The 12083-nt window shown below is 32.2% G+C and overlaps 1 protein-coding gene across 5 annotated transcripts in view; it reads left to right on the plus strand.

Moving 5' to 3' along the window:
* The window catches only part of Hace1 (HECT domain and ankyrin repeat containing E3 ubiquitin protein ligase 1), an 88052-nt gene that overhangs the window by 2625 nt on the left and 73344 nt on the right, over window positions 1-12083 (plus strand). For 3 of the 5 annotated variants that reach the window (XM_058575374.1, XM_046430697.2, XM_058575382.1), the window contains exons 2-5: window positions 4202-4256; window positions 5392-5481; window positions 6401-6505; window positions 11135-11210. In XM_058575374.1, coding sequence (XP_058431357.1) covers window positions 4202-4256; window positions 5392-5481; window positions 6401-6505; window positions 11135-11210 — 326 coding nt within the window. Of the gene's footprint in view, window positions 1-3607; window positions 3685-4201; window positions 4257-5391; window positions 5482-6400; window positions 6506-11134; window positions 11211-12083 lie in introns of those variants that run through there. The other 2 variants (XM_058575380.1, XM_058575384.1) reach the window with 2 other exon arrangements.

Genomic DNA, 12083 nt, shown 5'->3' on the forward strand with positions numbered 1-12083 from the left:
ATGTTTGCATTGTGAGGAATGAACAGAAGTGCTAATAGTGTACATTTAAGAAATAATGAGTTTTTTTTGCCTTGTTAAAACTCAGCAGTCAGTAAGCATCTAATTAGACTAAATTCTTACAACTGTAAAGTTTTAAGCTGTCTTTGACTCTACAGTTAACTTTGTTGCATGATTTACTGACTTGGGGGTAGGGGGCACAGTTTTTTTCCTTGAGGTGGTGAAAACCTGAGTATGACCACCAAGAAATGGAGTCTAGGTTGTTGAGTCATCCTAGGCAGGGCTAATACAGAAATAGCCTTGTGAGAGAAAAAGAGGCTAAGGCAAAGAAATTATTTTAGGGATGTGGATTATCAAGGAACTTTAGAAGATTTGTGTATATTGTTTGCATATGTAGAGAAAATAGTTTAAATTATTGCATTTACAGTGAATGTAGTTTGTTTAATAAGAATTTGAGTACATTTTAACATACATATTTGAATGATCATTAGGATAATTATCAGCTTTAAAACAAATTATTCCCATTAATGGTTTGAAAAGAAATTATTTATAATAAATTGAGCTCCTTTTTCTTTAAGATTTTCCTTTTAATAGTTGATTGAATAAATCAAAACTATTAATAAAAATGGCCAACATATCTATAAAGCAAGAGGTTAAATTTTTCTTATCACTTTGAAAACTTACCTACGTTTCCTGGTATTTACTTAGGTGTGGAAAAGGAAGCATCTGGCAACAAATTTTATACTGTTCTTTCTTAGTCTAATATTTTTTAGTCTCCTTTTAGGAATATAGTTGTGGATATATTCTTTATTCTTACCTATCCTTGTAGTGACCTATATTTTTACAAGGTTAAATGTGACTTAAAATATAAGAGCCACATCTAAATTTAAAATTTTTAAATTTTATTTATTTTTGGTATCAGGAATTGAATGAATGCAGGGGCACTTAATCGCTGAGCCATGTCCTTGAGATGGAGTCTCACTAAGTTGCTTAGGGTCTTGCTAAGTTGCTGAGACTGGCTTGGAGCCTTGGATTCTACTGTCTCAGCCTCCTGAACTGCTGGGATTACAAGCATGTACCACCATGCCTGGCTTCTAAATTTTATCTAAATAAAAACCTTACAGATAAAACCAATGTAAATCTTATGATGCTCACTTACAATTATGTACTATTTTGATTTGTATTTAAATTTACAAAAAAGGGTATTACCTGTTTATCATTTTTTTTAAATTATGGAAATTGTCATTGTTTAGAGACTCAGATTTTTTTTTTTTTAATATGAGACTCAGATTTTTTTTAATTGGGGTGTGTATTATTGAGAGAAAGAATGTTGTTATACCAAAGGAGGCTTTGTGTAATCTTTTCAACTTCTGGTAGTGACTCATTAGTAATTATTGAGAACATTTTATTGGATTGCAGTTAGCATTTTAAAGAAAGAAATAGAAGAAGATAAAACAAATTAGAGTGTATCATATCATGGACTTTTTGGTTACTGTATATAGCATATTCTGGGTACACTATAAGGCATATAGTATTATGAGAGTATAGAATCCGTGGTTTGTTGCCATTACACAGCTTGTTACTTTGTGTTTCAGTTTTCTCATTTGTAAAATGGGGATAATGGTACTTCATAAAGTGATTGTGAAGAAAAAAGAGATCATGTATGTAGTTTTTAAAACAGTGCCTTTGGATCCCTAGCCTAGTGAAAACAAAAGTGCCTTTAAGATAATGGTTTTCAAGCTGGTTATGGTGGTGCATACCTGTAATCCCAGCAGCTTGGGAAGCTGAGGCAGGAGGATTTCGAGTTCAAGGCTAGCCTCAGCAAAAGCAAGACACTGAGAACTCAGTGAGACCCTATCTTTAAATAAAATACAAAACAGGACTGGGGATGTAGCTCAGTGGTTTAGTGCCCCCAAGTTCAATCCCTGGTAGCCCCCCTCCCCGCAAAATTCTCTAAAGTTGCTTTGTTTGAATTAGTATTCAGTCAATACATTACATTTAGTTGATCCATCTCTTAAGACTCTTTTTTAAAAAAATATTTCTAGTTGTAGATGGACATGATATCTTCATTTAATTTTTCATGTGGTACTGAGAATCGAAACCAGCGCCTCACATGTGCTAGGCAAGCGCTCTGCCACTGAGTCACAACCCCAGCCCGAGACTCTTTTAATCTATAACAGTCTCTCCTCCTTTAAAAATTTTCTTCCAGTAATTTTAGACTCATAGAAAATTTGTATAAATAATACAACATTCCCATAACCCTTCACTCAGCTTTCTCTGATGTTAATATCTTGTATAACCAGAGTACAATTATCATAACTAAGAAATTAATATTCATATAATAGTGCTGTTAACTACCTTACAGACTTCATTAGAATTTCACAAGTTTTCCTACTCATGTCCTTTTTCTATTTTAGGGTCAGTCCAGGATGCCACATATTTAGTTATGTTTCTTTATTCTTTTTTTTTTTTTAAATACCTTTATTTTGTTTATTTATTTTTATGTGGTGCTGAGGATTGAACCCAGTGCCTCACAAGTGTGAGGCAAGCGCTCTATCACTGAACCACAACCCCAGCCCTATGTTTCTTTATTCTTTCCCAAACTGTGAATAATTCTTCAGCCTTTCCTTTTATCCAGTGACCTGGAGATTTAAAGGGGACTGACTGATAAGGCATTCTGTGGAATTCCCCATAACTTGGGTTTGTCAGGTGTTTTCTCATAATTAGATTGAAGTTGTACATTTTGGTTAAGAATGTTACAGGTCTGGGGTGTGTGTGTGTGTGTGTGTGTGTGTGTGTGTGTATGTATACAAAAGTTATGTGTCCTCAGTTGATTATATCAGGAGCTACTGTGTATTGATATGAATTATTTTAAGTGATGTTATCATTTGTCAGTTGACTAAGGTAGTATTTGCTGGGTTCTTTACTGTAAATTTACCATTTTCCATTGTAATTAGTTAATATTTTGGGGAGATACTTTGATACAATGGAATACCTTGTTTCTCTTCAAACTTTAATCCACTGATTTTATTTGGGATTTTCAAGCTTTCCTCTCTGTAAACAATTTAAAAAATATAAACCTCTAAAATGACTTTGAGACATGACTATTAGTAATAATAAGTTCAAAACATTAGGTAAAATGTACATGAGTATAATATGGCATTATAGGTGTTGATTTTTAACCTTTTCTTTGGAATCATGTGTTTGTGAATTTACAGGATTACAAAGGATTACAAATCTGAATAGTGTAATGTAATAAGTAAAATTGTTTTTAATTCTGTTTCTTAAAACTTTGAAAGTAATTTCTTCTATTATATTATCAAGAAGGAAGTATCAGGTCTAAGGTTCTTACCTAAGAAGGTAAGAATAGTGCAGAATGGCAAAGGTAGTACAAAATTTACAACTACTACATAATTTCTCATCTCCTCTACTGTGGTCACAAAAGAGATGCAGCTTCCGGATATAAGGAGCAAACTGAAGAGCTTAAGGTTGCAAAATTATTTTAGTATATGCATTTTGGGGGGGGGGCAGTACCAAGGATTGAACCCAGGGGCACTTAATCACTAAGTTACAACCCCAGTCCTTTTCATTTTTTTTTATTTTGAGACAGGATCTTGCTAAGTTGCTGAGGCTGTCTTTGAACTTTTGATCCTCCTGCCTCAGCGTCCTGAGTTGCTAGGATTAAAGGTATGCATCACTGTGCCTGGTTTAGCTTAGTATATGTATCTTTAATATCCATAAATATTTAAAATTTCACAAAGTGTATACGTAAGTATGATAAAATACCACATTGGAAATACATTATGGTTATTAAAACTACAGAAAATATAAGCTCTTCAATTTGCTCCTTGTATCCGGAAGCTGCATCTCTTTTGTGACCACAGTAGAGGAGATGAGAAATTATGTAGTAGTTGTAAATTTTTCACTACTTTTGCTATTCTGCACTATTCTTACCTTCTTCTACCTCTCTTTCTCATTTTTTATGTAGAGTTAAGAAAACTCTAATCTTAGAGTGGGCATGGTGGTGCACATCTGTAGTCCCAGATAATGGGGAGGGTACTGCTTGATGATTGCTTAGGAGCTCGAGGCCAGCTTGGGCAACACAGTGAGACCTTGTCTCAAAAGAAAACTTTTTAATCTTAAATATCACCCTTTGGAAAAAGTAGACTATTAATTAATTCTTTTTCTTTTGTTTGAAACTCAGATAATGAAACTGCAGTTTACACATTAATGCCAATGGTTATGGCTGATCAACACAGGTGAGTGTCTTTTTCATAAATTTATGCCTTAGAAGTAAACTTTGTTCTGAATATTATGCACACAGACACACACAGATTCACAGTTTGCATATAGATATGTCCTGAGGCCAGTTTTAACATCTCTATTATAATTTTCTGTTGTGAAATAAGGAACAAAATTTCCCAAGAACTATATCTAAGCTGTAAAGTTTTATGGTAGGAGATTTTCTAAATGAATAATTAGATTTTATGTTCAGTATTTGATTGGTCATTGAAATAGAAAAAACATTGCAGTGGTTTCTTTTAAGGATTACTACTGATCTTTATAGGAAAGATTACATCTGAGGGTAGCTTACTTTCCTTTTGTGCTTCTACTTTGATGTTCTTTTTATAGAGGCGTGTTTAAAATACAGGCTTTGTGAAGGGATTTTTATTCTTGTAGCAGTCAGCTCTGCTGTAGTTGGCTAGTGGATAGTTGGGTGTACAATGAGAAGAAAGTGAAGAAAAATTATTTTGAAGCAATTTTAAAACATAAGTTATTTTTTGGCTTTATATTTTCTCTCTGGTATATTTAAAAGGTGTTTTTGTCTGACTTTTTTTTTTATTTGGCTAAAATTAATAATAGGTAGACTCAACTTTTGGCTAGGGGACCAGCTATGCCTATTCCCTTTGTTTCTCAAGGATCTGGGGAGAGCTGAAGCCAATGTACTCTGTTAGATATCCTCAGAACATGTAACAGCACAATTTGAGTGGCGAATTAGGAAACCTTCAGCACCAGTTTATGGTGAGGGCATTTCAATTATGGATAATATTTTCTGGCTACCATTCTGTACTTTACAATAGTGCTTTACTTTTTGGTTGATAAGAGATAGAACCTTTTGAATAATTATTATTATGTTTTTTTTTTTAGGAAGAATTTCTTATTTTTTTTCCTAGTTGTCCATGGATCTTTATTTTATTTATCTATATGTGGTGCTGAGAATTGAACCTAGTGCCTCACATATGCTAGGCAAGTGTTCTACCACTGAGCTACAGCCCCCAGCCCTTGAATAGTTATTAAGAAGACTTAAAGAGCTATTAACTTGATTTATTATGTTTAAATTTTTTTGTTTACATATTGATTTCTTTTTTTAATCTTTTTTTTTGGGGAGCATAGGTCTGTTTCTGAACTACTGTCAAATTCAAAATTTGATGTCAATTATGCATTTGGACGTGTGAAAAGAAGCTTGCTTCACATTGCAGCAAAGTAAGACTAAAGATATTTTTTGTTAAAATCTGGTCTAACCTAAGAATCATGAGTTTGACTCACCATTGTCTCATAATATTTATGGGGAGAGATAAGTACACGCAGTCAAATAGTCTTTATCCTGTTTAGGAAATAGTATGCTATGTATTCTCTCTAGATAAATGATTAACTTTGGGATTGAACTCAAGTCTCATGTTCCTATTGTCTTAGCTTGTTCTAGGTTAGGTGTGGGGTTGTTTTTTCTGGCATACACAGAGTGTGAATTCACCCAATTTTTCTTTTATCCCATCAATAAAAGGGATAGAAGGAATAAGCTAAATGTCTTTGAAGTCATTCGTTTTATATTTTTTTCCTTTTTTTTTATTCGTTGCTCAAGACAATACAATGATTTTGACATATCATACATTTGATTCAAATAGGGTATGAATTCTCATTTTTCTGCGTGTACAGATTGCAGGATCACATTGGTTATACATCCATGTGTATACATACAGCAATCTATATTTTTATCTTTGTGGGAGTACCATTTTTTTTTTATCTGTAGTCTTCTACTGTATAATCAATCAGTTAATTTATTGATACCTGTTCTTCTTTCTGGCTATAGGTAGATGTGTTTAAATTAATTGTTTATGATTAAGTTGATTCCTAGAAATCCAAAAATTGAGAGTACTATATAGCTTCTTTTATAAATGAATTCTTTATTTTGCTTTATTTGAACATCTCAAATCCTTTATAGCTTTCCTAATAGAATGTACCATTTTGAAGATAGAGGGTATTTGTAACAGAAGTTAAATCAAATTGTAGATAAATACAGAGTTTTAAAATAATGTTGTTTAATAGAAGTTTTTGTTTTTTATTTAAACTTTGCCAAGTGTGGCTTTCGTTGAATGTATTTTAACTGTCTTTTAATATTTTTTAGTTGTGGATCAGTGGAATGCTTGGTTTTGCTGTTAAAGAAAGGAGCAAATCCTAACTATCAAGATATTTCAGGCTGTACACCTCTTCATTTGGCAGCTAGAAATGGGTAAAATATTTAGTTTCCTAAAGTAGCTAAAGCTTTATTATTGGTATTTCACTCTACCTTGATTTGATGACCTTCCCCTCCATAATTGCCTTAGGGAGAAATTAGAAAAATAATACATTTTACTTGTTATAATTTTTTTGTTTCTTAAGGATATATAAGTATTTTTTCTCTTTAAAGTGGGTCTTGGATCATTGTTACATTTAAAAATATCATTTAATAACTTATTATTCACTAATATTTTTCTTCCTAAAAATATATTGCAATAGTTCATCATTACTTGTATTATAATGACATTTTCTGAAAAGCATAATTTTAACCTCTGTTTTTTGTTGTCTTTTTTCCTTGCAATCTTTTGCCACTCATAACTTCATGGCTTAATTTCCAAATTACTTGTTTAGTTAATTTTAGTAGTAGAATTAAGGACAGTGAGCACATTGTACCAAGTTTACAGTTGTTTGAGAATAACTGTATTGATGTAAACTTTCTAGTTAAGGGTAACTTTCAGTGTTAAAACTTTTTTCATTTTAACTGTGAAAAAAAGTTTCCTAAATAAATGATTGTGCTTAAAAAAAAAAAGTATTTTCAAAAAGTGAAAAACTTTGTGTATTGAGTATATTTTTGCTTCTTCCTGCCAATTCTTAATTCTGGTCATCATCTAAACATCATTGTGTTTTTGTGTGCTATTCTAAACCCTACTCTAACTTTTATGGTTTTTGTTTTTCTTTTCTATGAGGAATTCTGAGTGTCATACTTCTGTGTCTGCCTCTGCTACTGTTTTTCATCTAGAATTCTGTTGGACCAAGAAATGATACCAAAATGATTGGAATTAAATTTAAAATGAAAATAAGTAGATTTTGATTGAGGCATTGAGGAACTTTTTTGAGTACTATAAAACTTCTTTATGGAAGTACATTCCTGTTGTGTCTCTTGATTAATCTTGGAGATATTTTTGTTTCCTGTTCTAAACTGAGATAAGATTACCCACTGCATCAATCTGAGGCACAAATTTTGCATATAAGGATGAAAATTGAACCAAAAAGATAAAGAACCATAGTGATGTCTGGGTTGGGCAGGGGAAAGACATAGTCTTTTCACACTGTCTGATGTGTCTCCTTTTATGCGTTAACACATGAACCAGCTTAATTGTCTGTTGTTTTAACTGATAACAACATGCTGATTAAACAGTTGTTTTTATAAAAATCTTTAGGTATATTGTAGTGTGTCAACTCAAGATCATAGAGCTGAATTGATCTCAGATCTTTTGTCCCAGGTGTTAATAGGATAGTGACAACAGTCTTAACAGTCTTTTTTTTTTTTTTCCTTTTGGTACTGGCAGTTGAACCTAGGAGCACTTTAGGACCGAGCTATACCTTAGCTCTTTTTGTATTTTATTTTGAGAGGATCTTTCTAAGTTGCTTAGAGCCTCACTAAGTTGCTAAGGCTAACCGCGAATTTGGCAATACTTAGCTTCCCAAGTTGGTGGGATTACTGGTATATGCCACTGTGCCTGGCTACTGACAATAGTCTTTGAAAAGTTTATATGTGTTCTGTCAACCATCATAAAGGGAAGGACACATTGGTACAAGGCAGGGATTAAAAAGTCCACTGTAATTGTAGGTAGACTTACTCATACAGTTTCAATGTGAGGATCAAGAAGTATGTTTTAGACTTGAAAGACAGGATGTTCTTGATCTGCTAAAAGGATGTTTTATATATTGTTTTCCAGTATACAGGCCTTTTAAGTACATAGAAAATAGCTTTGATCACTGTTTTTGTCAATAGTAATTGAAAAGACCATTATACTTTAAAGATGAAGAAATTTGGCAGGTATTACATGATTCACTTATCAAGTCAGCAAGAGGAGGAATTAGAAGAGTTCATCACCCATTTGCTAATTTGGTTGCCTTTCTATTTTTAATAAAGTGTGCTTTTAATATCCAATATTTAAATATTTTAGCTTTTTAAAAATTGAATTGATGTCTTGTACAATATAGAGATGCTCAGTAAATGTTTGCTAACCGACTTGAATCCTTGTTACTTCCTAAAGCTATTGGTGTTTTCAGAAATAGCTGTTTTCTATGACTTCATTGTGAATTCAAATTTGTCCATACTGAAGTAGAAGTCACAGGAGAATTCTACTACTTTTGCTGGTCCATTAGTTTTTCTTTTGCTTCCTTTGCTGTCATTGTTAGATGGATAATATATTTCTGTTGGCCTGCTTTAGTATTTTTCTTGTCACTATTAGTGTTGTGTTGGATTGCCTTCCTTTCTAAAAGAAGCCCCATTAAGCTTCTACAGAAGCTGAGAATTTTCTTTTTTAACATCCTCAACTCTCTTTAAAAAAAACAAAACAAAACAAAAAAAAGCAAAAAAAACTTTGAAATAGGGTCCTCTTTGGTTGCCCAGGCTGGCCTCTAACTTGAGATCCTCTTACTTTCACCTTTGGAGTAGCTGGGATTATAGGTGTGCCCTACCATGCTTAGTGAGAATTTATTTTCTAAGATCTTCATAATGATGTGTTAGATGAGGAAAGTTTGTAAATATTCAAACTTAAGAGTTTATTCTGAGCTTTATTTTCTTCCATTTCTTTGATCATAATGTGATTTATTTATTTATTTTTGGCACCACGATTGAACCCAGAGGCACTTAACTCCTGAGCCACATTTCCAGCTCTTTTTATATTTAATTTTGAGGCAAACTAAGTTGCTGAGGGCCTTGCTAAGTTGCTGAGTCTGGCTTTGAACTTGGGATTCTCCTGCCTTAGTCTTAGCCTAGTTTATAATCTGACTTTTAAATGACATTTAACTTTGTTTTAAGTGTAAAACTCAAAACAAGAAAAGTAATTTGCAAAAAAAAAAAAAAAAAAAAAAAAAGTAATTTGCTAGTCATTTTTTTCTTTTAAAAGATTTATGTGATCATTAATAATTTTAATGATTGAGTAATGGAGTTTTGAGAGCCACTATGGGTCTGGCTATGCTTGATTATGAGTTGATTAAGGAAATATGATATAATACATAGCAGAAGTTTATGAATTAGTTGAATAAATGGTAATATATACATATCTGCCATTTACTCTGCATATACCACTATATACTATGTATAGTATATTATTAATACATATATTAATACTATATGCACTGTTTTATATGTATTTCTATTTATTCATTTAGGTCATAACTTCATGCCACAGATTATATTTCCTCAATCAGTTCAGTGCTGAGCATAGTTAAGCCCCTGTGTGTGTGTGTGTGTGTGTGTGTGTTGATTGCCAAATGAGTGATACCAGTAGGTAATATGCTTCCAGAGGAATATGAGGTTCCATGTAGTTCACAGGAATTCATACAGACTTTATTAATGAAGGGGAATTTAAGATGCATATTGAATAGTAACTAGGAATGGATAGGCTAAGAAGAAACTTTGGGAACAAAATGCAGTGAGTGGACTGTACAAAAATGGGCAAAATACTTGAAGAGACATGTCTCTAAAGATATGCAAATGGCCAATAAGCACATGAAAAGATGCTCAGCATCACTAATGAGGAAAATGCAAAATAAAACTGCAGTGAGATACCAATTCATAATCATTAGAATGACTACCATAAAAAAAAAAAAAACACCCCAGAAAATAACAAATATTGGCCAGTATGTGAGGAAATTGGAACCCTTGTGTAGTTGGTAAGAATGTAAAATGGAAGAGCTGCTGTGGAAAACAATATGATAGTTCTTTGGGGCAGGTGTATGTTGTTCAGTGATAGACTGCTTGTCTTACATGCATGAGGTCTTGGGTTCAATCCCTAGCACTGCAAAAACAAACATGAAAACAAAATATGGCAGTTCCTCACAATATTAAAAATAGAATTATTATGTGATCTAGCAGTTCTACTTCTGGGTGTGTATTCAGAAGAATTGAAAGCAGTGTATTGAAGAAATATTTCACATACCTGTGTACATAAGCATTATTTATAATAGTTAAAATGTGGAAACAAGTGTCCATCAACTGATGAATGGCTAAACAAAATATGGCATATATACATAATGAAATATTATTCTGCCTCAAAAAGGAAGGAAATTTTGACATAAGCTACAACATGGATGAACTTTGACTTTGTACTATGTAAAATACCACAAAACTTTACTCTTAAATGTTTAAAATGATAAATTTTATGTTATGTGTATTTTATCATAATAAAAATGAATGAAAAAAATGAAGTGGGTAGAGAGGAATGCATAGACATACATTTTACAGGTTTTCTGATTGTGTTTTTATAACTCAGTATTTAGTATTTCCAATCAAGAATGTGGAATACAACATTGAAACATTTTGCTATGCTTATATTTCTTATGGCAATTACTATTCCATTTAGTCAACACTAGAAGTTTCTGCAATTTGAATGATAAGTTTGTTCCAATGACATGAAAACTTAATGGTTATTTCTTTATCATGTTATCGTTGAATCATAGAAACAATTTTATTTTATTTCAAATAGTGTTCATTTAAATATTGCAGTTATAGTTGAAAATACAGATATATATATCAACTAATGTTGATTGTAATTAATATTTCAGTAAAATAATTGTAGTTTGTATATTTTTTCTAGTATCAGTTATCTGTGACTGTCTTTCTTTTTAGGCAGAAGAAATGTATGAGTAAATTATTAGAATACAGTGCTGATGTCAACATTTGTAATAATGAAGGCCTTACAGCAGTAAGTGCTATTTTATCTGAGATTTTTTAAAATAATTTTTTTAATACAATCTTGAATACGTGATGGCAATGAACAATGTAGTATGAGTGTTTCTGTGAGATCTTTATAGTATTTAAGAAGGTGTAGAATGATTTGAGATATAGTTTTCAGTTAAGTTGTAGTTCACTTCTCTTTATTAGATTATGACTATCATTTATTTTGAAGTCTTATTTGCCTAACTTTGGTCACTGACTTTCAAGGGACTTCTTAGGAGCATCTCTGTTAAGATATGTTATCAGTTCATTGTAGGAGAGCTGTTTTCATTATGTCCATTTGAGTACTGTTATATTTCATTTTAGGAAAATGGTGTGGCTAGAGAGAAAGGAATAAAGTAAAAACGAGAATTAGCACTTCTTATGATCCCTGGGTTCAGAGGTAATCACAGTTAATATTTGGCCTATATTCTTTTAGATGTGTTATATCTTAAACTAGTATTTTTATCCATTTTGCCATATTTTTTTTGGTACTGAGGATTGAACCCAAGGTCACTTTACCACTGAGCTACATCCCTATCCCTTTTTATTTTTTATTTTGAGACAGGTCTTAAGTTTCCCAGGCTGGCCTTAAACTTGTGGTCCTCCTGCTTCAGACTCTCAAATTGCTAAGAATACAGGCATGCACCCCTATGCCTGGCAGGTTAATCTAGTTTTGAGCCATATAAATATTGTAGGGAAGGTGGTATGAGCTATTACTAATAGGATTGTTGAAATCTCAGAATTTTAACCAATCATCATCATCATTTAATAGAGCCTTATTCGTTTTGAAAGTAGAGATAAAATAGAATTATTGAACAATAATTTTGAAGTCATGGCAGAAGATATTAAGTATTATTTG

Source organism: Marmota monax, unplaced genomic scaffold (genome assembly GCF_021218885.2).
Source record: "Marmota monax isolate L192 unplaced genomic scaffold, Marmota_monax_Labrador192_F-V1.1 WCK01_AAM20220418_F8-fsc00013, whole genome shotgun sequence".
Taxonomy (NCBI): domain Eukaryota; kingdom Metazoa; phylum Chordata; class Mammalia; order Rodentia; family Sciuridae; genus Marmota; species Marmota monax.